A 27,920-nucleotide genomic window follows, 5' to 3' on the forward strand; every position below is an offset into this window, starting at 1 on the left:
CTGGCTTTAAGTATGATTTTTACCTAAAAGACACAATCAAATCATATCTTAACTTTAACATTGAGGTAGAGTAGCTGCGGCCATGTGTTAATGACACATGGGGTTCCTAATAAACAATACAATAAATAAATGTGATAGACTCTACATCAAAAAAGACCATACCCTCCTAATAGATACTGTAAAACCTTGTGACTCTCCCATTTTTATAAAGAGGCTTGAAGTGGGATGCATCATAGGAGTATGATGTTGTATTTACCATGCCAAGTGTGATGTCCTTATTTAGATATACCCATGTCTATGTCTGTGTATGTACCATAGAAGAAATACAACTGGATGTTTATCAGCCTCCTGCTGAACCGGATGAAGCCAGAATATCGGATGCTGACATGCTGTGATTTTGCAACCAGCCTGTGTAGAAGACGTTGGGTGAAAGAGCCACTGTATTGATGTCACGCCGCTTCTACTAACAAAAAAACTATTGAAACTTCCTGGTAGAATTTCAAAGATTCTTAAATGTTGATACAGTTTTTCTTCAGAAATGAAAAAATAACAGACTAAAGCAGAGTTTAGAAAACAATGTTTACTGAATGGAAATGCAAGTGTTACACTTGTTTCAAAACAGCAATGTTGGCAGGTACAACATTTTCCTTTATGTCAACACAAAGAAATCCCATATAGCTAGATTGTGCAAAATGTAAAAAAGTGAAAAAAAGAAAAAAAAAAAACAGGAAAAAAAAATAAACAGGCAGAAGTGTTAAAGTTGAAGTAACGATGTTGAAAGTTATATTCACTTTACTTGTAGTTTCATATTTAGGACATTTTTTTTTTTTTTTACAATATGTATACACGCTCTTCTCCAACTGCTTTAATAATATTCATCATGAAAACACAGATGCAATGACCAAGAAAATAATATAGTGCAAACGTAAACTTTAAGTAGCTTTTACAAATTCTAAAAGCTGAGGTGCTTAAGAATGACTTGCAATTCATTTTGTATAATTATTGTGTCATTAGTTTTAAGATAACTGTGGGTATTCTAAGTTCACTACCCTCACATTCATTCAAGTCAAACATTATAATCTGGTCACCAGATTTGAGGTACCAAACAGCCACCTAATGCTTTTATTCTGTTAAGCATCATTCCGTTTCTAAAAGACAACACTGAATTTAAACAAATGAGCAAAATCTAAGCACAGATGTTCACTTAAGATGTATTTGAAATACATTTGATGTCATTGTCCACGTACATACTACATAAATATTTTTTAGTACTTGGATAAACTTGGACACAATAAATGTAAATCTAAGTACCTTACATCTTACAGAACAATTCAACTGACACCATACCATGTGCTTCAATAGGTTTTTTCTTTGTTCCTACAAATATTGCTTGCATCACAATCTGTCATTACCATAATTGTGTGTTTTAAATGTTTTTTTCATTATCTTTTGCTGTTAATAGGATGTTTACCTGGCCTTTGTTTCAACAAGCTGACATACAGCCATATGTTGACCACTGTTCATAGACAAACTATTTATTCACAACAATGTTGCAGGCAACAGGGCCTCTGAACGTAAACCCCAGGTAGAAGGTAATGTTTTCATTACTATGAGGGACTGAACGTACATGAAGAGGTACCACACTGAACTTCTTTTTCTGAGGACCTTCAAGGTACACCACCCCATCTTCAGTCCATCCAGAAACACATTTGAGCATTTTGCCGATCTCTGGTTTTTTCCATGCCTCACCCCTAAACCACTTCATGCGTTTCTCAGAGACTGAGATACCCTTTGTGACCCTTTCAAACTTTCTCTTGTGGACAAATTTATCCAATCCATTCCCATTTCCCAGAAAGAAATGGGTGTATATCCTTCTCTTCCTCTGCGGAATGTCCTTCTTCTTGGCCGAGTAGCCCTTTTCCATGTGTTCAACTGCAGTTTGCACAATTTCATATTTGGCTTCTTTCTCATGATTTGTGTCATTGTCTTCTGGCCAGAACAGCAAGGTGAGCAGGAACAGGGCACTTGGTAGGCATTTACGTTTATCAGATGGGAACTGACAACAAAGTGCCTGTAGATTTTTCAGAGGAGTGACCTTTTGAGTGTCTGGAGACAGGCAGTTCAGTGAAATGTAGGCCGTGATGTAATTGACAATATCCCTTTGACCAAAATTAGCCTTTAATGGATTGCTGGGATACAGAGAAAGTATGCTCTCTAAGAGACGTACTGCATCTCTCTGGTCAGTGAGCTTGGAGAGAATCGATGTAACGTTACCTCCACCAAGATGGTAGATCATCATGCGTTTTTGGAATGGAGTTAGATTGGCTGGGATTGATTGCCCCTGAAGTGCATTAGTGTGGGCTTCACTGAAGTACTTCCCATACTCGAAAGATTTTTTTGTCAGCCAAGTCAGTGGTTGGCTAATCTTCTCTTCAGGACTTCCAGGGATCTCTTCCTCATCTCCATCAATGTCTGTCTGAAAGTAACTCAGGTCTTCTGAAATCCACTCCAAAGCATCTTGCATTGTTTTCTGAAGTTTTTTCAAACGCCCATGAAATGGTTCCCAGGCATCTTTAACTTCCTCTGGAATGTAATCTGTCAACAGGTACTTCATACACTCTGAATGACCATTGGTTCTGTATGCAAACACATCCAATGAAGAGATGAGTTTGAGAAGACTGCATCCAACTTCAACTTCAGCAAAAAATCCTGAATTGTTCACATTTTCCATGTCTGCGTTGGCTGCTTTCTCACACTCTTGAAAACACTCTAGAGCTTTCAGTGCGGTCTCTACAGCATCTGCTGTATTATGAGCCGTCTTTGGCACATTGTCATTGTCAATGACCTTGCATTTAGCTTGGAACCATTTCCTGTACACCTGCCCCTTTGTGTCGAGTATGTAGGAGTTGTTTGGCTGCTGTTTAGCTGCTGTCTCTGCCCAGTGTTTTGCCTCTTCAAACTTTTCATAAGTATAATGAAGACGAGCAAGTTGTTGTGCAAAGAATGGATCTTTATGGAAACGCTCAAATGCCTCAGTGAGCAACTCAATTGCTTTGGCTGGGCTTTTTTCCTTATCACGCACATGGTCAATAAGGGGAGAGAACAAACTATCATATTTGTCTCCTTTGCTTATTCTTGATCTCCTTATGAAAAGTGCTCTCAGAAATGACAAATATTCGTCCCTTCCAAATCTGTGTTCAAATAGCACACTCTCACAGAGCAAATTCATTGCTGAACTGCTTTGGGTCTGTTCCCCCAAAAGTTGTTGGAGAATTTCCTTGGCGACAAGTGGGTGGATGATTCTAATTGATTCAATGTGCGTCTTCTCATCCCGGAGATGCAAGAAAACCAGTTGAGCCTGGGGGCCAAGTGATATCTCAAACTCATGCTGGTGAAACCTTTCCATGTGAATGGTTAGAGCAAGCAGGGCTTCACAATGAGACTGGGAGATGAAAGAGTTTTGAACATAAGTGTTCAACAGTGCCACATAGAGGATGAGGCGAGCGACAACAGATTGGCGGTCAATGCCTTGAAGCAAATGTTCCACAAAATGTTGAACATAGTCAACATTGAATTCTTCGCTCATCAGAACGAAAGTCAGAATGAATTCGGGTTCATATCGTTCTTCAAGTGCCTCTCGTTTTCCAGAAAACTTTCTCCTCTCTTGGTTAGACAGCTTGTGAGTGACGGACACATTCTGTAATGGAGACTCCTTGCATTTCCTCTCTGGATTATAGGACCTTCTACAGCTCAACAAAATGAAGCATGAAGTTCCATACTGGATTCTTTTTGTGTCAACGGCAACCTCCAGTTCATTTCTGAGATCATCAAGGTATTCCCTTTCTGAGTCTTCAATGAGAAGCAGTACAGTAAGACACTTCTGTGGATCTTTTTCTTCATACTCTCTTAGTTCAACTGCATGTTGTGCAACAAGAGAAGCGGAGTATGAGGGCTTCACAACTGCACACCTCAGATCTTTCCTGTTGTTCCACAGCACTTGTCTTGCCACAGTGCTTCCACCACTTCCTGGATGATGGTAGATGTTAATACCTTTCACTGGAGTTTCATCTGTGTTCCATTTCAAAGCTTCATGGAGAAGTTTGGAAACTTCTTGATAAGCATCTCTTTCAATGACCTCTCCAACATACTTGTGTTCAGCAAGCCAAAAATTCAACCAGTTCACTCTCCCACCACGGTAGAATTGGTGTTCAATGTTTGCTTTCTCCTCACTGATGAAGTCTTTGCTTGTTTCATCACAATGATCCACTGTCAGAATTTCCAGCGAATACATCTGTTCTTCTTCATGTGTTTCAAGAAGACAAGTCCCTTTCACGAACACTGGCAAGTGTTTCCTGGCACATGAATTAAAGGGTTGTACTTGCTGCAGAGTTGCATTAATGTGACTCATTTTCATCCCAACCACACAGGAATTGTTCACAGTTTCTTTTCCACATGATCCCTCTGCAAAATTTTGCCACTTCTGAAAGTTATCCTGGGATGGACAGATGCAGATGATGTCTTCATGGCCTTCCATGTCAGTGAAAAACTCATTAAACGTGTGCAAGAGTGGTTTCTCAATTGGGGATGTGACAAGAAAAATGACCTGGAAGGTTCCTTTTGGCAAGAGTTGTTTACAGATCAAAGACACAGACTCCCGCAGGAAAGTCATTTTTGTCTTGATCCAAGTCATTTCATCACACAGAGTTTCATTTCCTTTGTAGTCAGTTCGGCCGTTACAAAAGATCCAGCTTGTTTGCTCAAACAGATGCAACTGGTTTGCAAATTCTTTGATGTTCATGTCGCCTGGTATCCTGTAACTCTGTAGAGAATGCATGTTTGCAGCGTGATGCTGAAGGTATCTACTGCAAAGACCCGATATCTTTGAGTCTGGGTCAAAGTCAAAAACACAGAATATGTTCATGTTGAGCAGCCAGTCAATGTTGCAAAGGTCATCAGGTGGAAATTTATTTGTGATGAGTATGAACCATTTATCCTTTTCCATGAATTTCTTCCCACTTGTCATCAGCATTGTTAGTTTCCGTCCTAGGTCTTGGCAGTTTTCAGGGGCACTAAGGAACTTCATTTTCTCTGCTTCTTCCCTTTGTGCATCCCGATCTTTGACTCTCTGGTAGAAATCACTTAGGTCTTTTTCACTCACTGGCTCCGTTTTTGAACCCAACCTCCGCAGGATGGCTTCTTTGTCAAACTCCACTTTGTTAGTTGTCTCTTTGAAGTTCGGTAGACGAACTGCATACACCTTGCTTTTAACAATACTAATAGAAGGCACAATGTCAACCTCTACCACATACTTCTTTTCTGTACTTTCCCTGTCCATAACTTCAATGAACCTTGGAGGCCGCACACACTGGCGTACATGCTCCTTATCAGAACAGACACTTCTTTCAATGTAGTCCAAAGCATCTACAAAAATATCTCTCTCTTTCACAGGGATACCAATTATCTCACCATGCACATAACCTGCATCCTCCTTGCTGTCCATCACACCAAAGTGTATTGTGCCATTTGATCTAATGTTCATACAGCCAGTGGCAAATTTAAGGACCTCTTTTGCAAACTTAGCTTGGAGTCTTGTGCGATCCAATGCAGCAGCTATGGCAAATGACTTAAATTCATGGCATGGAGATGTCAGATTAAAAGCACCTGATTCTGGTTGCAGGACTCTGTGCTTTACATATATGAAATCAATCCCTTCTTGATCAAATGGTCGAGGTCTGCAATCTTCCTTTGAAGTTGAAGTTTGTCTCTCTTTTAAGACATCTTCAAGACTCTCATGAGTCTGTGCAGGAGGGTCTCCACTTGCTGTAGGAACTGATTTCAATTCCAACTCAGTTTTTTTACCACTGGTGGGCTTTTTCCTCTCTTGCTTAACCTCTTGTTGCTTTGGGTTTGTGAGCTCATCTCTCTTTTGAATGATCAAATGAGCAGGTCCTGATTTCATGCAAATCTTAGCCTTTAAAAACTCCTCATTTAATGTAAGAAGGATTTGTCCGTTTACTTCTTCCTCATAAAGCTTTTTAATGTACTGCTCCTTCACTCCAATCGATTTCAGCCAGGTGCTGACTTGAGATTCGGTCCAAACCTCGGGTGATGGGTCAAGTTTGTCAGCTGTGGGTGGGGAAAAAAGGAATAGGCAACAGGTTTGATTATAAATAAAAGATTGGGGGACATTTTGAGCATTTTGCCACTGACAGCCAGTGCAAATTAAGCTGTCAGTATCAAATTAGCTCTTATTGAAGACTTCAATCTTTAAATAGGTAAATACTTTTTTTTTTGCTCCAAGGAGGCAGTAGAACTAGGGTCGTCAAAATATTAGAACTTTAACTTTGAAAATGACTCCAAAAAAAACAAGCTTGTATTGCTGTAAGTCAAGTGAGTGGTATCTAAAAGCATACACATTTTTTGACAACCTTAAGCCTAACAACTTTTGACCAAACACTGAAATATTTCCACCACTGCACTAGGTTTGTTTTTTCCTAGCTTTAGCTGAACCTTCTCGGTCAACACATGCAATCATTCATCTTTCACTTCACATATTACATATTGCTCCTATTCTTGGGCATATCATTCAACATCAAAATGCCCTGTTTTTCAGTGATTGAAAGGGTTATAGTAGTATGAGCTTTGTTATGATGTGTATAATATAATGGAAACCCTTTGGCCTAATATAGAAAAATTATGATTAGCATTTCAGTATCTTCCAGTCTTTTGTTTTGGCATTAAAAAGACCACTAACTGACCACAGGTCTCAGCCTCTTCGTGTCAGTTTTTACCATGATCTGCTAAAGAGTCTTTGCTCTGTGTCACTTTAGAGTAGCATAGCATGGATTAGCTTCTCTAGTACAGCAGGTCTACCTGCTAATGGTGTTTTTTAACTGATGTCTCACTTTTCTCAAGTCCAAGATGATTAAAAGAAGCGGCCTTTGGCAGTGACTCATGGTCAAAGGAGCGGCTATAGTGTTAATCCCTACAGTGTTATCAAAAATCTCTCGAAATTTCTGCTAAAGCTGCTTCTGCACAATGAAAGTCCCCAGTAAATGTCATTGACTTTCTTTTATTGTGAAACAGCTATATCAGGAAACTTTTTATTTTCAGCCAAGCCTTGTACTTAAATACTATAAACCTGGATTATAATATTCTACTTATAACATTATGCTGCCAGTTAAAATATCTATATATTTCTATTTCTATATAGTATTTGTTGGACTTTTGATTCCTCTATTCACAGTGGCAGGTAAGCAACAAAGTTCATTTCCAACCCTGCTTGGTAGACTAATGGTATGGAGGCTGTATAGCCACTTATGACAGTTTGATTCCTGCTGGTGTCTTTATTGCACATCACATCCCTCTGTATCCACTGTTTCCTGTCTGTCCCACCAAATAAAATTTAAAAATCACACAACTTGTCACAACACTCACCCATGATCTTCTTTTCCTTTCCATCAGATTATCAATGTTGGTGTTTCACCTTTCTTATCGACTTCCATCTGCAAAAGAAAATATTCAGTTACATTGAGTCCATAATTGACTTAGTTTTTATTTGAGTTATTGTTCAGTTATTGTATTCTTAGTCATTATCATCAATCTGCCTGTCTGTGTCTGCTTTACTTTTATTCTACTTTACTTTTATGCATCTATGTTGCTGCCCATGTATGTCTGATGCATTTATCAGTTTTAATGTCTATTTTACATTTTAGTGGGTTATTTCCTAAAAGCCTAACCAGGAACATGGACGGCAAATTAGCCATGGCTAGAAGTCCTAAGTATATACATTGCATCGGTTGCACTTTAATCCGATGTGTAACAATGCCTATGTCTCTGACAAATACATTTATATCGATAAATATACACATGGAATAAGACAGATTTTGGTAAAACTGGTTCACTAGTTTTTTTTTTTTTAAAAGATTCATTTTTGGGCCTTTAATTGAGAGATAGGACAGTGGATAGAGTTGGAAACCAAGGAGAGAGAGAGTGGGGAATGACATGCAGGAAAGGAGCCACAGGCCGGACTCAAACCCGGGCTGGCTGCTTGAGACTACAGTCTCCATACATGGGGCACGTGCCCTAACCACTGCGCCACCAGCTAGTATTCCCTGTTCACTAGTATTTTTAACCAATTTTTTAACCAACTTAAAACTGGATTACAGAAAGCTTCAAACATCCTGGTACAGACATTTCACTGAGTCACTCAATCTTAGTTCAATGCAAAAAACATTTCAATCAATCAAATCATCAACACTACTCAAGATTACAGCCCAAGTGATTTAACATTTTAGAGGACTTTATGGAAATCAAATTTCTTTTTTAAATGTAATGTACAAAACATTTCTATAGGATGCTTTAAATTTGAGGATTAATGGATTTTAAGTGCCTGGCTGTGGCTCAATTGTACTATTGATCATCTCTCAACCAGGAGGTTGGTGGTTCAATCCTTGCTTCTGCAGTCCACTTATCAAGGGTTTTTGGGCAAGACACTGGATTCTAAATCACTGTCAGGTGGCTTATCCAGTGATGTGTGAATGTTAAGGAATGGAATTAGTTTATGCCTATGGTCAGTCACTTTACAAAGCATCCTCTGCCATCAGTGTCTGAATGTGACATGTAGAGTAAATGCACTTTGATATGTTAATGTAAAACTATTAGTACGAAGTCTCAACAGGCATTAATCCACTATTTTCAAACTTTTGAGTGAAGACATCAGTGTTGTCAATGTAGTCTAGTTAAAGCCCCAATATGTAACTTTTCCACCATAAAATAATGGCTTGTAAATCAATCTAACAGTGTAATCGCGTTCAACAGGGAGAATGTTGTCTCTCCCACGTCCGCATAACGTTATAAATGTTGTGTCTTATTTCTTTGCATCATAGTTATTAGTTGTTTCAACACAAACCCATTCAGTATATCATATAACGACCAGAATGTCAGAATAACGTTACTGTCCCCTGATGATGAGTTAGCGACGCATGCTAACCTTATATGTCAGAGTTATTTGGGCAGATTTCGACTGATGCACGGTGAGAAAAGTAGTCGACACATTAGCGGGTGGTTGAAAGCCAAGTCAGCTCATGTCTGCAGAAGTTTAGCCCGTAGCATGATAATATAGACAGCATATTGTCCCAGGTTCAGGTTACGATAGGTCCGGCTGCTAATTATCTGAGCAGCGCGTATGCAAAGTTTCTCGTGTTGAAACTTACGTTACTATACATACTCTGCACAGTTGTATTCACCAGCATAATGACTGTAGTATAGATCACTATTTGTTCACTATTTTGTTTCCTTTCACTTCCTCTTTTTTCCTACTGCACCTCCTTTAGTACACTTCCTGGTTTCTCACTCTCTCCTCTCCCCCTTGATTGGTCGTTGTTTGCACTCTGTCACGAATTAATTAGATTGAATTCACTTGCCTACTCCTTATTTAAGACTGCACTCCCTTACACTCATGTTTTCATCCTCACATGGGGTGGCAGTTCAGCAATGGTAAGGTGGTTTTCACTCCTATTTTACTATTTAGTCCATTTTAATTTGTCCTAAGCACTTTATTTATCTTTATTTCCTTTCAGAAAGTAATGTAATTTGACTTGTTTATTGTACTAATAGTATTTTATTTTGTCTTTCAGCATGGATGTCTCAATCCCATGTGTGTCTTATGTTACCCTTATGAGTCACCTAACTTGAAAGGAAATAAACCTGTTACATAAAAATCCAGTCTTGTTGGATTCCTGCATCTTGACCCGATGCCCCATGGTGATAGCACCTCAAATTTGAGCCCTTCTTTACATGGTCCTTCGAGCTGGAGTCTGACTATTGCCATGGATTCACAGCCACAAGATGAGACTCTTCGACGCTCAGAGAGCGTAAAACTCAATTGCCTTCTCATCTACAAGACAATTAAGTCAATTATCCTCGAGTTAAAGGTGCAGCATGTCAAACAGACTGTACACATCCTGTAACAGACACACATGGGATGCAGGATGAAACACAAGGTGAAGAGCCACAGAGATATGAGCCTGAGAATGAACCTGAAGATTTTGTATATTCTCCCTGTCCTGTACCTACTGATCAGACTGAAATCCTTAAAGAACTGCTGGTGACTATGAGGAATGTCCAAAGTTTCATGGAAAGATCATGTACTCCTTATTCCTCAAAATCTGCATCATCTACAAGAAACCGACCATATGTGGATAACAAACCAACAGTTTCTTCTGCAGATCAGCATAATGTCAGGTTTCCTGGTGCTATACCCAAATAGTACCATTGATCCTCCTGTCCACCAGAGGTCATTCGTCATCCTGTTGCTGTTTCTTCTGCCATACCCCACGTCCCCAATTTATCAATCCTGGATGCTTCCCTCAGCTGGTCTACCTCGACCTAGCCTTTCTTCCCAAGAGTTGCCAGCGTCCTGCTTACCTGCAGCACCCCAAGATTGCAATCCTCAAGTTCCTCATTCTCAGCCATTTAATCCCTTTTTAGAACCTAGACAGCCTCTTGTTCCCCTTTCCCCCCAGCCAGAGTTTTCATCCTCAGTTCTTCGGTCCCCTGTATCTCCTACCCACCAGTGCCAGAAACCCAATGAGACCACACAAATGTCAAAGCTCCTTCAGAAGCCCACAGCAACCTGCGCATATTGTCGCTCAACAGAACACCATATCAGTAAATGTCCAGAGTTTATTGTTATGACAAAAGATCAAAAGGTCAACTGGATAAAGGAGAACAAGCGTTGTTGGCGCTGTGCTCGGACTCATCAAGCTGCAAAGTGTGATCAAAGAAATTCTGTGCCATCTGCAAAGGGAGACATGTGCAGATCCTTTGTGATGTAAATCAGTATCAGTTAAAGACAAGTCCTATGTCAGACCAGTTGCAAAACTAATTCCACTTCCTGCCCTTCCTGAGGACCTCCTTTAATAATAGTGATATTCCTTTTTTTTTTTTTTCTCACTAGAAATATGGGGCGGCTGTAGTAAATATCACTATTTGTTCACTATTTTGTTTCCTTTCACTTCCTCTTTTTTCCTACTGCACCTCCTTAAAGTACTTTATTCCAGCTTGCCAAAAAGGCGATCAGTATCATCTCCAGCAACAAATGCAACCTACAACCCTGCCAGAGTATACAGTCAGACCGCGACAGGTATGTTTTCATGGAGTAATGTTATCTAAAAAAATACTGTCATTGCATGGTAAGATATAATTTTCTACTTGTCTTTTGATTCAGGAATGATGTGTTTGCTGTCAAAGGTGTTCAGCTACTGAATGAGGAAGAGGAGGAGGCTGACGTCTTGGAATCCAGGTAAATTTGACTTACATCTCAAACACACAAATATATATTCCGCAGATCACCTTCCGGTCAGGCAAATGCTTGTATTTGTAATTATTTCCATACAAACACATTTCCACTTTTTTTCAAATCGGCAATGGCTGCATGATGCATCATTGCTATTTAGGGCCATTACAAAACGTATTTGAAATGGTACACTGCATTTATATTTTGACTCTTTCTATCCTTTATTGACCTTTATCACATTGATTAAAGCCTACAACTACTGTATGATGTTTTTAAGCTGGTTGGATGAGATATAACTTTTAGTAGCCAGTTTATAAATGTATCTTACCTCACATCCTCAGCAGTAGTGTCTTTAGTTGATAAGGAACCATCTGCTGCCAAACACCCTGTGTCTGAAACAGAGGGAATTTGATGATAAGCTTGATAGTTTCATGAATTATTAAGACATTTTTGCTTTGATGGTGACTCATTTTTACTTTGCTATAGTTAGTTTCAACAGAGTTAGTTTAGACCACTTCTTAAAAAATTGAGTAAGTTATTTATACTCTAAATGGGAAAGATAGAGACGCAGTTTCCCAAACTATCTTAATTATCAAAATGTTCTTAAAATTGTATTAATTCTTATTTCTTGTTTTTCTTGGTTTGCTGATAGTCGGACTAAAACAGTAGTTCTCTTGTAGTGAGGAGGGAAAGTTGACTAAGAGAACCAGTTGTTATTTTTCTGCATGCAAAATTCAGCCCATAATCACTAGGATGTAAAACATGATGCAAAGAAAACCAAACTTTCTTTGGTTTCGAGGGTCCTCTCTCCATTCTCGGCCCAGGTGTACCATACTCCCTACTTCCTTCATTCCTGTTATGTCCCTGCGATTTTCTTATGAGCAACCACGAAAAAAAAGGCAAACATTGCTCCTACCTTGACAAAAAGCAGACACATAAACAGCCTTGTTCCACTTTCCGGGCTGGTTTTCTTCGGGCTGCTGTTTCTTCCGCTTCCCCGCCTAAACTCTGAACACCTGATAGTTCTGCCTGTCACCGGGCTTGACTGGACCTACTGCGCAAACTCAGTGTCTTAAGTTTCGATTTTGGGGAAATTCATCGACCTACCCTCATGTGCACCGCCCTTACTGCAATATCTGCCATGTTTAGTGATCTAAATCATTTGGCACAGCTCATGAATAATAAGGGCTCTACAGTCTCCTATTGGCTCTTTAATCGGTCTCTATTTGATTTTATTCAATCGGTCAAATGAAGTCAAGTGAATATATTTTACTTACAGTAATTTGTTTGTTCGTTTTTATTCTGAACTGTATAATTCCTATAATAACCCTGTGTTTGGTATAAAACATTAATGTTATTAATGTAATATACACTTGTCCACATGTGTATTGAACTTGTATTTGTTGAGGTGCTCACTTCTATTATTTTTGTGCAATCAAATCAAACATTTCAACTTTTCTCCCACCATAATTTAAACTCCAGTTTTCAATCAAATAATCCAAAAGAAAAGTACATACATGCCTCACTACTATAATATAGTATATGGTTTAACATGTAACTTATAGTCCTTGATGAAGGTCCATCTGTGCTCCAGAGAACTATGTTTCTATGGGCTTTGGTAAAATAAACCCACAATAAGTGAACATGAACGCAGAATGAAACAGGAAGGGGAAACCACAGAGCTTTGGATATGAAGTAGACCTGAAGGAAGAAGAGGCAGAGGAGAAATCTAGATGAGCTACTTTTTTTATTTTCCTTTCCGTCCTACTTTCACTGTTGTTCAATGTAGCTTTAGTATTTGTTTAGTATCCAGATACATGTTCCTTCTTTTTGTGTGGACTAAAGAGAGAATATAGATGTATGAAAGCTTAAGTCCCTGACGTGAGAACATGTCAAAGAAAAACAAAGCTGCTCTAAACTGTGGCAAATCAACCACTGACAACACCTCTGAATCATTGTATAAGCCAAAATAACATTTTCAAGCCACAGCCTAACATTCAGCAAGGAAGGACATTTAATCAGGTACTGTATAAACAAAACAGCACCAGGTGACGTACTGTCATGAGCCAATGGAATTTTTTGTCAGCTTTTTCCTTTTATAGCCCTCACAGGGAGGACACGTGACATTCTTACCAGGTACAGGAATCTCTTTTTGGCTCCCGTTTCCGCCTTTGAGCCAAGACATGTTGAACACAAATCTCTGTACTGATTGGAAAGGGAGACAAAATCAATTTGATTCTTATCTGCAGGATATTTCTTATGATGTCCTGGTGCTCTCTCTCTATTGTCTCTGGCTAAACTTCATCAGAATACATTGTATTCATTGCTCTAAATCCTGATATGTCCAGGTTTTTAGAGACATTAATATAAATTGTAAGAAGCCTTTTTGACCCAATGACTTCTGTTAAATATTCAACCTTCAAGCAATCCTTACACTGAAATGAAGCAATGACTCCACGAGCAAAAATGTAGGAATAAAAAAAAAAAGATTTTAATGTGCAAGTTATTAACTTCATGTAAACGCTCTTAAAAAAGTCTTTGTACATAAACGTTCTGCAGCCGACCTGCAAGTTTGTAATCAGACCACATAATCACATGATCATAAGAAAACTTCTGTATTCAGGTGTCACAGTGAACGCCCTTTGGAACCGTCCGCTCTTACCGAGTCAGCACAATAATCCTGATTGACACAAGCGAAGCAATCTAGCAGCATTAACTGGAATCAAGCACATTTAGCATAGTCATTCTTAAAGATCTGTACCCATGCAGCACAGTGATGTTTAAAAAAGAAAAAGAAAGAAGGCACATCGGCCGTATTAATGGATTTAACATCGCAGATCCAAATTGTGAATCAGTCTGTACAAAAATATACATACAGCATCTGCACAGTGAACAGGCTCACTGAGAAATACAACATTGCACAATAAAACTACCCAACAACATCCAGACATGTTTCCCACATTAGAGGCCAAATATTTTAGGGACAAACACTTTTTTGGACATGCTGTTATAAAATACAAAAGATTCTCTTTTCTCCGTCCTGCTACAATATGATATCCAACAACACCCTGTTGGTTTTTCAGACTTCCCCGAGGCAGAAGCAGAACTTGTGGACGGTTGTGTCGTGGGAACATTTATCGCCCAGGTGAGCAGAAGGCACTTAAAAGAGGGTGCAGCTGCTCCCACCCGGCAGTGGATCCCAGGCACTGCAGGCCCGGTCCTCACCAGCTTCAAGTGCAGCAGCTTGGCCCCATTTGATGTCCACCCTTACTGGCAATGCTCCCGTCTGTGCTGGGTCCACCTGACTCTGGTCCAGTTCACACTGGTTGTGTGTCCGGTGAGGAAGGATCTGGCAGTGTGTGCAACTCAGACTGCCTGAGAGGATCTGTAGCTGATTCTGAGGCAGATGTGAGATTCACCGTTTGACTGTGTGAGTCCACGTGTGTGGAAAGTGTTAACTCTGCTGGCTGCACTGTCTGAACTGCTAAATCTGAAGATACCGGCTCATCTGGTAATGAAGAGGGCGATGGTCCATTTGTTACCGTGTGATCGACCTGCACCGGCTGTAGAGAATGTGCAGGTTCCTGTGGTTGTGAGGCGTTTGATGATGTGTGTGTTGGCAGGTGTTGAGTGCACGGCTCATTTTGTCTCTGTGGTCTGAGGTGTGTGTATTCGGCTTGTGTTTTTGCATTCTGCTCAGCAGTGGAGTAGTAAGGCAGGAACGGCCTCTCTGATGCACATGTCCGCATGGCCAGGTAGGTGTGCATGAGCAGGTGGGGGAATCGGGAGGTGAAGTAAGAGACAAAGTCATCAGGGATGGAGCCCAGAGTCTCTTGTACCTCTGCAGGCAACTCTCTGTAATGGTGTTTCTGTAGAGGGAGAGTCACAGTGAGGCAAACTTCACAGACCGCATTCTTTCAAAGACAAAACATGAAAATACATCCCTACCTTGTTTCTCATTGCACGCATCAGGTCTCTGACCGATCCACCTTTATAGGAACGGAACTTCCGCAGATCTGCAGAAGAAAGGAAGACAAAACTCAATACATCAACCACAGAAATGAATACCTGATAATCATTCAACTAGAAACCAATGAACAGGGACACCTGAAAAACAGAGCTAAGCTTCTTTAATACTACACTGTTTCTCAAGAACCCACACACTCAGTCAGGGCACAAAGAGAGGAAAGAGAGGATTTTGTTTTCCTGTTTAATGTAAAGAGACCAAGAAAAATGTTTTACAACGTCTTGTATCTTCACGTGCAAACTTCAGCCTCGGTCTCGTACCTGTCTGCAGTGGCACTGTGATATGCTCCCTCCAGTCACTCTTCACAACAGCCCTCCCTCCTCTCTCCAGCTGTCTCACGATTGGTCCGTCCAGCGGCTCCTTTTCCATTCTGTCACTCACATCCTGCAAGCAACCAACAAAAGATTTTGTAGAGACTTTCCAGTCGTTCGACAACAGTCTTAATCACATTCTGACCATTTCTAGAATTTGGTGATCACCGACACATTTGTAATACTGTTGTTTTATTGACAAAAGTAGATGGAACATAGTTATTGTTCATGTCGCCGGGTATCCTATAACTCTGTAGAGAATGCATGTTTGCAGCGTGATGCTGAAGGTATCTACTGCAAAGACCCGATATCTTTGAGTTTGGGTCAAAGTCAAAAACACAGAATATGTTCATGTTGAGCAACCAGTCAATGTTGCAAAGGTCATCAGCTGGGAATTTATTTGTGATGAGTATGAACCATTTATCTTTTTCCATGAATTTCTTCCCACTTGTCATCAGCATTGTTAGTTTCCATCCTAGGTCTTGGCAGTTTTCTGGGGCACTAAGGAACTTCATTTTCTCTGCTTCTTCCCTTTGTGCATCCCGATCTTTGACTCTCTGGTAGAAATCACTTAGGTCGTCGTCACTCACTGGCTCCGTTTTTGCACCCAACCTCCACAGGATGGCTTCTTTTTCAAACTCCACTTTGATAGTTTTCTCATTGAAGTTTGGTAGACGAACTGCATACACCTTGCTTTTAACAATACTAATAGAAGGCACAATGTCAACCTCTACCACATACTTCTTTTCTGTACTTTCCCTGTCCATAACTTCAATGAACCTTGGAGGCCGCACACACTGGCGTACATGCTCCTTATCAGAACAGACACTTCTTTCAATGTAGTCCAAAGCATCTACAAAAATATCTCTCTCTTTCACAGGGATACCAATTATCTCACCATGCACATAACCTGCATCCTACTACAGACCTGTAGTATTGCTTAATATGTAAACTATGTAACCTGAAACTTGTCCATCACACCAAAGTGTATTGTACCATTTGATCTAATGTTCATACAGCCAGTGGCAAATTTAAGGACCTCTTTTGCAAACTTAGCTTGGATTCTTGTGCGATCCAATGCAGCAGCTATGGCAAATGACTTGAATTCATGGCATGGAGATGTCAGATTAAAAGCACCTGATTCTGGTTGCAGGACTCTGTGCTTTACATACATGAAATCAATCCCTTCTTAATCAAATGGTCGAGGTCTGCAATCTTCCTTTGAAGTTGAAGTTTGTCTCTCTTTTAAGACATCTTCAAGACTCTCATGAGTCTGTGCAGGAGGGCCTCCACTTGCTCCCAAGCCACACAGTGATGCAGCTGGTCAGGATGCTCTCGATGGTGCCTCTGTAGAAGGAGTACATGATGGATGGGGGGGCTCGTGCTCTCTTCAGCTTGCGGAGGAAGTAGTGGCGCTGCTGGGACTTCTTGGCCAGTGATGTGGTGTTGGTTGTCCAGGAGAGATCCTCACTGATGTGAACCCCCAGGAACTTGGTGCTGCTCACTCTTTACACAGCAGCACCGTCGATGGTCAGTGGGGGTTTAGGAGTGGGGACTCTCCGGAAGTCGACAACAACCTCCTTGGTCTTGTCGACGTTCAGGAAGAGGTTGTTGTCTCTGCACCACGTGGCCAGTTGGCTGACCTCCATCCTGTAGTGCGTCTCATCGTTATTGGAGATGAGACCAACCACTGTTGTGTCGTCCGCGAACTTCACAATGTGGTTGCTGCTGAAGGATGGAGTGCAGTCGTGGGTCAGCAGCGTGACGAGCAGGGGGCTGAGCACACAACCTTGGGGGGCCCCAGTGCTGCCGCCGACCCGCACTGTCTGAGGCCTCTCGCTGAGGAAGTCCAGCAGCCAGTTGCACAGGGAAGTGCTGAGCCCCAGCTGGTCCAGTTTGCCGATCAGCTGCTGAGGGATATTATCCGTTATCAGCAGACACGCTTTAGAACCGCTCTTCCTGCAGGACTCAGGACTGTGTATTAACATCTGGGTTTATTTTACGAAGGAACAAAGGAACTGATCAATGATTTAAGTCTCCCTCTCAGACAGGATATTATGAACTTTTACAACACCTGGAATAAACAATCGAGCGGAACACTCTGCTATCTACGAATTGACCCCAAAGACATGAACTGTGACCGAAACCAGTCTCTGCAAAGTTGTAAAATTGACCATCTGTTGAAGGACCACTGAAGAGCTGAATTAAACCACAGCATTCAATTCTGCATCAAATGAACATTTATGTCTTTCTTCATCTAGATATTTATAATTGTCACATTGAATGTATTATAATCATCTTTTTAAACTCAAAATCTGATCTTCAGAGTAGGAATAAGTATTATATATTATGTTTAATAGGAATTTGACGTGGAGCGCTATTGCCATCTAGTGTTAGAATATCCATTAATATGTAACCTTCATAATTATACATTTAGACGTGTTATAAAGCATACTCTTTGATATTAGCTATAGAAGGTGTTATTTAAAGACACCAATTTCTTTTCCTACTTTATTAACATGTCTTATTAAGAATGCTGACTGTATAACATGTTTTTGTTCACCTACAGGCTGGGATTAACTGAGGATGTTCCCAGATGGTGTGATTTTCATCTCAACATGAATCTGATAGAAATGTTTGTCTAAATATATGACATGAACCTACCTCAATGTGGATCTGATAGAAATAATATCAAAATGAATGTATGGAGACGTATATAGGTTTAGATTCTTATTCTTAATCTTATTGAGTAAACTCGGTTTAGTTTAAACAATTGTCCTCCGGTCAGAATGGGAGTCACCCGTGGGCGGCACCCCTCTTTGCCTGCAGACCCCCCTCCTCCCATCCAGGTGATAAGAGTTCACACTGAGCTCAGATCTTTGGTTTTCTTTTTGTTTTGGTTTCTTAAAGTTTAGAGCTTCAGCTCTTGCTCACTTCTCTTCGGACTTCGGTCCAAATCTTTTCTTTTAAGCTTGTGCCGTAGAGACGAGTCTCTGCCGAACTTTCTTTTTCACGCACAATTTCTGGAACATCAATTCTTTCTGGCTCAAGCAAGGCTTTTGAACTTTCTTCTACGAAGTCTTTGCTCTTCAATTTTGAACGCCAATTCCTTAGTTTGGATTCATCAAGATGGCCATCCCGTTAATCTGAATTGGAAATCGACGTATCAAAAGACTCTTTAATAATTTCTTTCCTGTTGGATCCTCTTGGAGCTTCTGAGACGAAGGCTGAACCGACGTACAATCTCCATTCCAGCTGCATACTCCGACCAAGGTGTCAAGAGCATCTAATCTGGCCCGTGGACCTCTCTGGGCCTGAAAAGAACCGCTTGTTCAATTGAACACATCTCACAGTAAGACTGCTGGTGGCAAGGGGTGTTGGAAGATTAAGTCTTGAGTCGTGTCTATTCAGAGCCCTCCTTTAAATCCAAATAGAATCCCAAAATTCTTTTATCAACTTTTTCTTTTTGACCATTTTCTGATCAAGTCATTCAAACAATACTGCGTCTTATCTCATTACTAACTATATAATGTCACCATACACTATAATTGCATTATCCTGATCATAATAATCATATTCTTTATCTGTTTCATCTATACAGTATTGTTTACCCCTTTTATATTAAATTTTACAAAAGCAGAAACTGCGGTCTCAGTGTTTCCGTCTCGCTCCATTTTCAATCATCGTCTCCCAACTGTGTACATCAGATTCAGCGCGCTGCGTACGTGAGCGTAACGGTAGTGGAGTTGCCCAATGAACCAATCTTGAGAAGGCGTCAGAGGCTGTAAATTAACATATTCATTTCGGATATGTCTGTACATAATTGAAGATATCTACAATGGCATTTTTACATGTGGAAATTCAATTTTTGATATCAACAATTACATTTTGACCAGTTAAAAAGAAAATTGTAGATATCTCTAATATAATTGTTACACGATTGTTTCAGATATCTGGAATTACATTCTTACATGTAATAATTCCAGGTCAAGATATCAATAATGTAATTTCGACTAGTAAGAAGTGCATTTTAGATATCTAGAATTCATTTATGATATCTGTATTGTTAGAACAATTGTAGATATCATAAATGAACTTTGTCACTAGTAAGAATAGAATTGTTGATATCAAGAATTAACATTTTTACTAGTGAGAATTGAGTTGTAGATATCATGAAATAGAATTGCAACATGTCAAAATGTCATTATGGATATGTCGACTTTGAATTACAACATGTAAAAATTGAATTACAGATAGGCCTATCTGTAATTCAATTTGAATAGAAGTCAATGGCACAAGTTGACTAGTTGTAATTAAGTTACAGATATCTACAATGACCTCCACTAGTGAAAAATGAATTGTAGATATCTTTAATTAGAATTGTTACTAGTGAAAATTACATTGTGGATATGTCGGCTTGGAATTCTAACATGTCAAAAAGCAATTATTGATATCTACAATTGCTATTAATACTTAAATGTTAAAAGGGCTTGCCATACCTCTACGCTGTAGTCGGGAAAGATCTGTATATTGGAGCCACGGAAGGATAGGGACCCAGCCTCTCTCGCCAGCTTCAGGATGCGCTCCTTTGCCTGGAAATAGTGGATCCGAGCAATAAATGGACGTGGGGGATCATCCTGCTTTTTCCTCGGAGTGGCTACTCTGTGGGCTCTGTCCACAGTCAGGGGGATAGGAAAAGCGTCTGCTCCAAAATGTTCTGTAGCCTAAGGAATATTTCCATGAACGAGGATGGATGCTTTTTCAGCTAAGCCTGTTATACGGATGTTGTTGCGCCTCGATCTATTTTCCAGGTCGTCCGTTTTAAACGTGAGGGTCTCGTTTTCTTTGGACAGGGGGAATCGTCCCGTATTTTACACTTTGATATTGCGTCCCGTTTTGAATCAATACGTATTTCCAAGATGCCTTGAACTCAGCATCATTCAGCCGGCTAGTTCCCGCCTCCTCGGAGCGTCCGTTAATTTGTTTGGTTCTTTTTTGGCATGAACAATGAGAGCTCGTCAGTGATTGGGTGAGAGAAAGTGATAGGAGTCAGAAGGAAACATGTCTGCAGCTGCCTCTGATACCCGCACCGTGCACTATGACCGTGCACCATTGAAACGTAAACGGATGCAGAAATACAGACGTGAGTAGAAAATAATGACTGGCTTGACAGTGTCAGTGAAAATGAATATAATGTAAAGGAAACTATTGTAGGCCTACTTAATATATTTTCTCTGATGTTTATAGATAGGTTATTCCAGTATAGTTTGGATAGTGAGAACATTTTTCAGTACATAAAACAAAAAGATGACATTTATTTTAGCTAAATCTGTATTCACACTATGGCCTGGGCGAGATATCATCAATACAACATCAATATATCGACAGAAGACACTTAATTAATACAATAAGAAAATAGTTCAAAACCATATTAATAGTATCATTCATCATGAGAAAACAACAAAAACGACAGACAGAAGGACAGAATAAATGAATAAAAATACTATCTAAATCGTACTGTTTATTTAATTAAAAATCTGTCATCTTACTGCTCCCCTCTATGTTACAGCAGTGTCAAAAGCACTTCAATAATACTCTGTTAATGAATTAATGTTAGGTTAATAACTTTATTTGAAGTTTAAGTTAAGTTGTAAATTAGATAGCTAGTAGTAATCATCTGTTGAAGTCGTGTTAGGTGTTAGGTGCGTTTCATGTGCATACATTACTGTATCCGCCGTTACACTGTACACAAGTTTTGTGTTTGTACATTTTTTCGGAAAAAAAGTGTTAATAAAGCACTTAAAACTTTAAATATGACTCTTAAATATTACTTCATTAAAACCACGTTTTAAATCATGATTCACCACAACTGGTGCCCCACCGTTGGGCCAGTGGTGGTCGGGCCCCTGCTGAGTTGCACCCCGCTGCGGGGTGTCCTTTATTTTTCTGCTTGGAAGGTGGTAACCCTAGTTGGTCATCTTCATTAGACTGCTCCTCTGAATGTTGGTTTTGCTTTCTTGTAGGTTTTCCCATGTTGTCAAATGTTTGTGCACGCTTGCACAGTAAACTGAGACGTAATTGAGTATGTGTGGTATAATTTAAAGCAGAATCTTAACAGAGCTCTCCCGGTCTGCAGCCTACTCCGTCATCGCTCAACCCGGAAGTCTCAAAGGTGTTTTTTAAATGAAGTCTCACTTGTATTAAGTCCAACATGATTAAAAGAAGCGGGCTTTGGTGGTGACTCGTGGTCAAAGGAGCGGCTATACTGTTAATCTCTACAGTGTTATTGAAAAGGTGCGTTCATTCTATGATAAACACATTCTATTTCCGACGAGTTCTTCAAAAGGAAAGTCCCCAGTATAAATTTCATTGACATGTTTTTATTTTTAAACAGCCAGAGGTGTAAAGAGTATATTCTACTCAAGTAAAAGTACTGTTACTTTCATGAAATTTTACTTAAGTACAAGTAAAAGTACCAGTTTAAAAATGTACTCATAGTAAAAGTAAAAAGTAGCTGGTTGTACTTTAAGTAAAAGTTACTTAGTTACTTTTTTTTTAACAACGGATCTCTCCTGTGAAGTACAATAAGGACACGAGGATTTAAATCTCAAAGTTGTTTTTAATTATAAGGGAAATCTTTACAAATAAAGTGTATTAACAACATAAAACATGTCAAGACATGACAGAATATTCTCTTCCTGTCAAAAAACAAAACATGTCAAATGAACCACGTGGCAGCTGCTACAAAGAATATTGCCCTGCCTCACTGTATCTCTTAATTAAAGGTCCTCTATTTGTGGTTTCTTCTTTTGAACATTACTGTCTAAACTCCTTGTTTCGTGCGAGCAGAAGCTGGTTTTCAAAGTGAGTAGAGTTCATGCTTGCTCGCTTTGCAGTGAACAGGAGCGCAGCAGTGCTGAAGAGACGCTCACAGGCGGCTGAGGCAGGCAATCCAGTGTTGAGCTTGAGAGAAAGTTTTTTGATTTGTGGAAATGAGTTCAGCAGATCCATAGTCTTTGAGTCACTGGCTAGGTACTTATTCAGCTGCACCTCAGCCTCTGCCGTCTGGCCAAGGTGTTGTCTCACATAGTCCAGACCTGCTGAGTGACAAACAAACAAACAACAACACATATTGAATATTTTCATCATAATGCAGAAAGTAAAATAACTACAACTTGTGTAGAAAGACCCATGTTACTGCACTTATCACATGTCGATAGAAATATAGTGAATAGAACTGGGATGAATAATTAACAAATGATTGATATTAAATAATTAAATCATACCTTTTTTCAGTCCACCTGGACTCTCAATCCAGGTGGTCTTGAACTCTGGCAGAAGGATTGCTGCAGCAATCAGTTCAGGGTTTTTCATCATCTCACCAAAGCGCTTTTGGACACTAGTCTGAATGTCATCGATGAGGGGCTGACACATCTTGGAGGATTCCTTCTGTTTTTTGAGTTCTGCTATTAGCTTGAAGATCGCTGGCAGAAGCGACCCCAAGTGTGTTTTTTTCTCAGATTGAAGAATGTTTAAAGCCTTCACCAAAGGCTTCATCACAGTGCAGTACTCAGTCAGGAAAGCAATGTCAACTGAACTCAACCTGTATAACATAAATCAAATGTATACAACTTTTAGCAAACTTCCTGAAGGAATAGGTGTGGAATGTGTATGGAAATGTGTTTCGACAATTTCATATGATTATGGAAAACACAGAAATATGCAAGGTAGCTTCGGGCATCATTTATCATTTGTGTCATTAACATTTAATACTTTAGAAAATCTGAATTAAAACTCACATTTTCACATCGATTTCTTTACAGGCGTCCCCGATAGCGTCCTCCCCACTCTCTTGTATGATCTCAATGATTCTCTCTACAGCCATGTATGTTGAGTTCCACTGAATTTTCTTGGGCCGGATGAGCTTGCACTCGCATTTTTCTTTAAAAATTTCTGCTGCGTTGCATGACCGACCTGACTTGTTCCACATTGCTTGGCATTTTTCAAAGGCTGCGTGTGATATGTCATCCATCTCTTCTGCATTGGCATCTTCTGTGGTGACTAAGTTTAACAGGTGGCATGCACACTCTTGGTGTGGAGGAAGCTGGTACTCAAGACCATTATTAGAATCCCAGGACTGGCTTTGCTTACCAAATGTGTCAAATGCTTTAATAAAGTTTAGGCCACCGTCCGTTGTGGTTCTTACCACTTTCGTCCTTATTCTGTATTGATCGTGAATTTTATCAAGGGCACGTGCTAGGACATGAAAGGTTAGGGGCCCTGTCAACTTCTGGCAAGCAAGTGCAGCGGATCTCCTCTCCAAGGTTTTTTCATCTATCCAATGCGCTGTGACACCTATGAAACTTTGCTGGTGTGCTGTCCAACAATCTGTGGTGGTGGCAACATAGCTGACTTCACTGAGATGCGACCTCAACTTCTCCTTCATCTTTTTGGCAGCAACCTCCATTCTGGCCTGGAGAGTGTGTCTGGAAATGACCTCATATTGGGGATTCAGTGTCAATAAAAGTTCTCTGAAAGCAGGTTGTTCAACCAAAGAAAATGGATGAAGACCATCACAAATGAAGTTTATAATGAGCTTGTCAACCAACGGAAGCCCTTCATCTTCGGTGGATGTTTCCTCTGTGAACAAAATGTTTACATAATTATCAATGTTGTGTTCATTTAACAGACTGAATTGGAAATATTTACATTTATAGATAAAAGGTTTTCTACATGCATCGCATTTAGTCTTTTTACATTTCATAATGCACAATTCTTGCTCACAGAGACACCTGAAGATATGAACAAATCATGATCCCCCCCATTCCCTCGCTCAGAATGGGCCTTTGGGGGGTGACTATATACGCTGTAGTAAACGTTCGACCTGCGTATTACAGTATAGTCTACGAGTCTGTATTACCTTATTTGACAGAAATCTGTGCATTTCTTGTTATTTCTGACCATTTTATAAATAATATTATCATTATGCTTAAGTTACTGAAACCCCAATTAAATCTGGCATAATAATAATAGCCTAATATTTTTTTCCTTTGACTTCCTACAAAATAAAAAAAATGTGTCACAGATTTAAGTCACAGATAATTTGGATCATTTGATCAGATCAGGAAATTGAGAAATAATAAAAATATATTTGCTGGCTATATAGCAGCTCTGTTTGACAGTCTGTGTGGAGAAGTTCACAGACTACAGCTGGCTGACGCAACGGTCATTAAGTTATTGATTGTTGATAAAAGCAGACACGATGGAAGTGGACAGAGGAAATGAAGGCTGTAAAGCCACTGCTGACAGTTTTATTCCTGCTGGTGTCTTTATTGCATAACGTATCCCTCTGTATCCAACAAACAAACAAATTGCACAACTTGTCACAACACTCACCCATGATCTTCTTTTCCTTTTCATCCGATTATCAATTTTGGAGTTTCACCTTCCTAATCACCTTCCATCTGCAAAAAAAATTTCAGTTATTTCAGTTGTTCCTAATTCTTATTCTTAGTCATTATGATCAATTTGCCTGTCTGCGTCTGCTTTACTTTTAGTTTTTTTGCATTTATGTCTGCTGCAAATACTAGTTTTTATGTTTTACATTTTTGTATCATGTTTGTTATTTCCTAAAAGCCTAACTAGGGACAAGAAAGGCAAATTAGCCATGGCTAGAAGTCCTATTACATCGGTTGCACTTTAATTCGATGTGTAACAATGGCTATATGTATTATCAAATAAACAAATATAGATAAATATACACATGGAATATTACAGATGTTTGGTCAAACTGGTTCACACATATTTTAAACCCTTACAACTATGAAGACAAACTGGATTAGAAAAACTTGAACAGTCCTGGTACAGACATTGCACAGAGTCACTCAACCTTAGAGAGGCCTCTATGGAAATTCAAATTTTGGCAAAACATTTCTAAAGGATGCCTTAAATTTGGGGTTTAATGGATTTTGAGTGGCTGGCTGTGGCTCAATATTGATGATCTCTCAACCAGAAGGTTGATGGTTCAATTCTTGCTTCTGCAGTCCACTTATCAAGGGAATGTGTAGGAATGGAATTAGTTTATGCTGATGGTCACTTTACAAAGCATCCTCTACCATCAGTGTCTAAATGTGACATGTAGAGTAAATGCACTTTGAAACATTAATGTAAAACATATTAGTATGAAGTGTCAACAGGCATTAGTCCACCTTTTTGTACTTCTGAATGTAAAGACACATGTGTATGTAGTCTAATTTACGTCCACTTGTGTTAATAACCAACAACAGAATGAGGATGTAGGCTACATTTAGCCTGGGCAGGGTTCATATTTGCAATTTGAAGAAATCTAAAAGAACAATAAAAAAGCAGTATCATTAGGCCTAAACTGCGTTTGGCTATAAAAGTGTTCATCCATCCAACTACTGTATGATGTTTTTAAGCTGGTTGGATGAGATATAACTTTTAGTAGCCAGTTTATAAATGTATCTTACCTCACATCCTCAGCAGTAGTGTCTTTAGTTGATAAGGAACCATCTGCTGCCGCACCCTCTGTGTCTGAAACAGAGGAAATGTGATGATAAGCTTGATAGTTTTATGAATTATTAAGACATTTTTGCTTTGATGGTGACTCATTTTTACTTTGCTATAGTTAGTTTCAACAGAGTTAGTTTAGACCACATCTTAAAAAATGAGCAACTTATTTATACTCTAAATGGGAAAGATAGAGACGCAGTTTCCCAAACTATCTTAACTATCAAAATGTTCTTAAAATTGTATTAATTCTTATTTCTTGTTTTTCTTGGTTTGCTGATGGTCGGACTAAAACAGTAGTTCTCTTGTAGTGAGGAGGGAAAGTTGACTAAGAGAACCAGTTGTTATTTTTCTGCATGCAAAATTCAGCCCATAATCACTAGGATGTAAAACATGATGCAAAGAAAACCAAACTTTCTTTGGTTTCGAGGGTCCTCTCTCCATTCTCGGCCCAGGTGTATCATACTCCCTACTTCCTTCATTCCTGTTATGTCCCTGCGATTTTCTTATGAGCAACCACGAAAAAAAAGGCAAACATTGCTCCTACCTTGACAAAAAGCAGACACATAAACAGCCTTGTTCCACTTTCCGGGCTGGTTTTCTTCGGGCTGCTGTTTCTTCCGCTTCCCCGCCTAAACTCTGAACACCGGATAGTTCTGCCTGTCACCGGGCTTGACTGGACTTACTGTGCAAACTCAGTGTCTTAAGTTTCTTTTATGGGGAAATTCATCGACCTACCCTCATGTGCACCGCCCTTACTGGAATTTCTGCCACGTTTAGTGATCTAAATCATTTGGCACAGCTCATGAATAATAAGGGCTCTACAGTCTCCTATTGGCTCTTTAATCAGTCTCTATTTGATTTTATTCAATCGGCCAAATGAAGTCAAGTGAATATATTTTACTCACGTTAATTTGTTTGTTCGTTTTTATACTGAACTGTCTAATTCCCATCATAACCCTATGTTTAGTATAAAACATTAATGTGATGATCAAGCACTTGTCATGTGTATTGAACTTGAATTTGTTGAGGTGCTCATTTCTATTATTTTTGTGCAATCAAATCAAACATTTCAACTTTTCTCCCACCATAAAATAAAATCCAGTTTTCAATCCAAGAATCCAAAAGAAAAGTATAAACATGCATCACTACTATCGTGTATGGTATAGCTTATAAGCATAGTCCAGGATGACGGTACATCTGTGCTCCATTGAAATGTTTTTTTATGGGCTTTGGTAAAATAAACCCGCAATAAGTGAACATGAACGCAGAATGAAACAGGAAGGGGAAACCACAGAGCTTTGGATATGAAGTATGCCTACTGGAAGAAGAGGCAGAGGGATACTCTAGATCAGCTACTTTTTATTTTCCTAACAGCTACGTTCATTATTGTTCAGTGTAGCTTTAGTATTTGTTTATTATCCAGCTAAGTATTCCCCTTTTAAATGTATAAAACAGGGGACAGGGTGAGAGAGTTTGACTGCAATGTTAAAATGGAAAGAAAAAAGGAAGAGGGTGGAGCTGATGAACATGTCCATTAATGTACCTCTGTATCACATTGTATAAGCCTTTATATAACATTTTCAAGCCACACCCTAACGTTCAACATGGAACAAGTTTATCAGGTAGTACCGGTATAAACAGAACAGCTCCAGGTGACAGTGTCGTGAGTGAATGGAATTCTTTTGTAAGCCTCACCTTTTTCTTTTATAGCCCTCACAGGGAGGACACGTGACATTCTTCCCAGGTACAG

General features: G+C 39.5%; 2 protein-coding genes across 5 annotated transcripts; both read right to left on the minus strand.

The window, feature by feature from the left end:
• Positions 1-560: 560 nt before the first annotated feature.
• Positions 561-12,403, minus strand: samd9l (sterile alpha motif domain containing 9 like). 2 transcript variants are annotated; one of them, XM_065964687.1, is made up of 4 exons: positions 12,216-12,403; positions 11,628-11,691; positions 7,438-7,505; positions 561-6,126 (listed from the first exon to the last, which is right to left on the minus strand). In XM_065964687.1, exons 3-4 carry the CDS (start codon positions 7,439-7,441, stop codon positions 1,532-1,534), a joined length of 4,599 nt encoding a protein of 1,532 aa, XP_065820759.1. In that variant the 5' UTR covers positions 7,442-7,505; positions 11,628-11,691; positions 12,216-12,403; the 3' UTR covers positions 561-1,531. The 2 variants fall into 2 exon arrangements, with proteins under 2 accessions (XP_065820759.1, XP_065820760.1); XM_065964688.1 differs by lacking the exon at positions 11,628-11,691.
• Positions 12,404-13,766: 1,363 nt separating this feature from the next.
• Positions 13,767-26,879, minus strand: LOC110005784 (serine/threonine-protein kinase/endoribonuclease IRE2). 3 transcript variants are annotated; one of them, XR_010668865.1, is made up of 9 exons: positions 26,715-26,879; positions 26,128-26,191; positions 25,034-25,101; positions 23,437-24,277; positions 22,924-23,240; positions 20,137-22,734; positions 15,587-15,710; positions 15,248-15,315; positions 13,767-15,168 (listed from the first exon to the last, which is right to left on the minus strand). XR_010668865.1 is itself a non-coding variant. In XM_065964598.1 (4 exons), exons 2-4 carry the CDS (start codon positions 15,693-15,695, stop codon positions 14,617-14,619), a joined length of 729 nt encoding a protein of 242 aa, XP_065820670.1. In that variant the 5' UTR covers positions 15,696-15,710; positions 20,137-20,275; the 3' UTR covers positions 13,767-14,616. The 3 variants fall into 3 exon arrangements, 1 of the variants encoding a protein (XP_065820670.1); XR_010668864.1 differs by having other exon boundaries at positions 20,137-22,737; positions 26,715-26,873; XM_065964598.1 differs by lacking the exons at positions 22,924-23,240; positions 23,437-24,277; positions 25,034-25,101; positions 26,128-26,191; positions 26,715-26,879 and having other exon boundaries at positions 20,137-20,275.
• Between the last annotated feature and the right edge of the window lie 1,041 nt (positions 26,880-27,920).

This window comes from Labrus bergylta, chromosome 16 (assembly GCF_963930695.1).
Source record: "Labrus bergylta chromosome 16, fLabBer1.1, whole genome shotgun sequence".
NCBI lineage: Eukaryota > Metazoa > Chordata > Actinopteri > Labriformes > Labridae > Labrus > Labrus bergylta.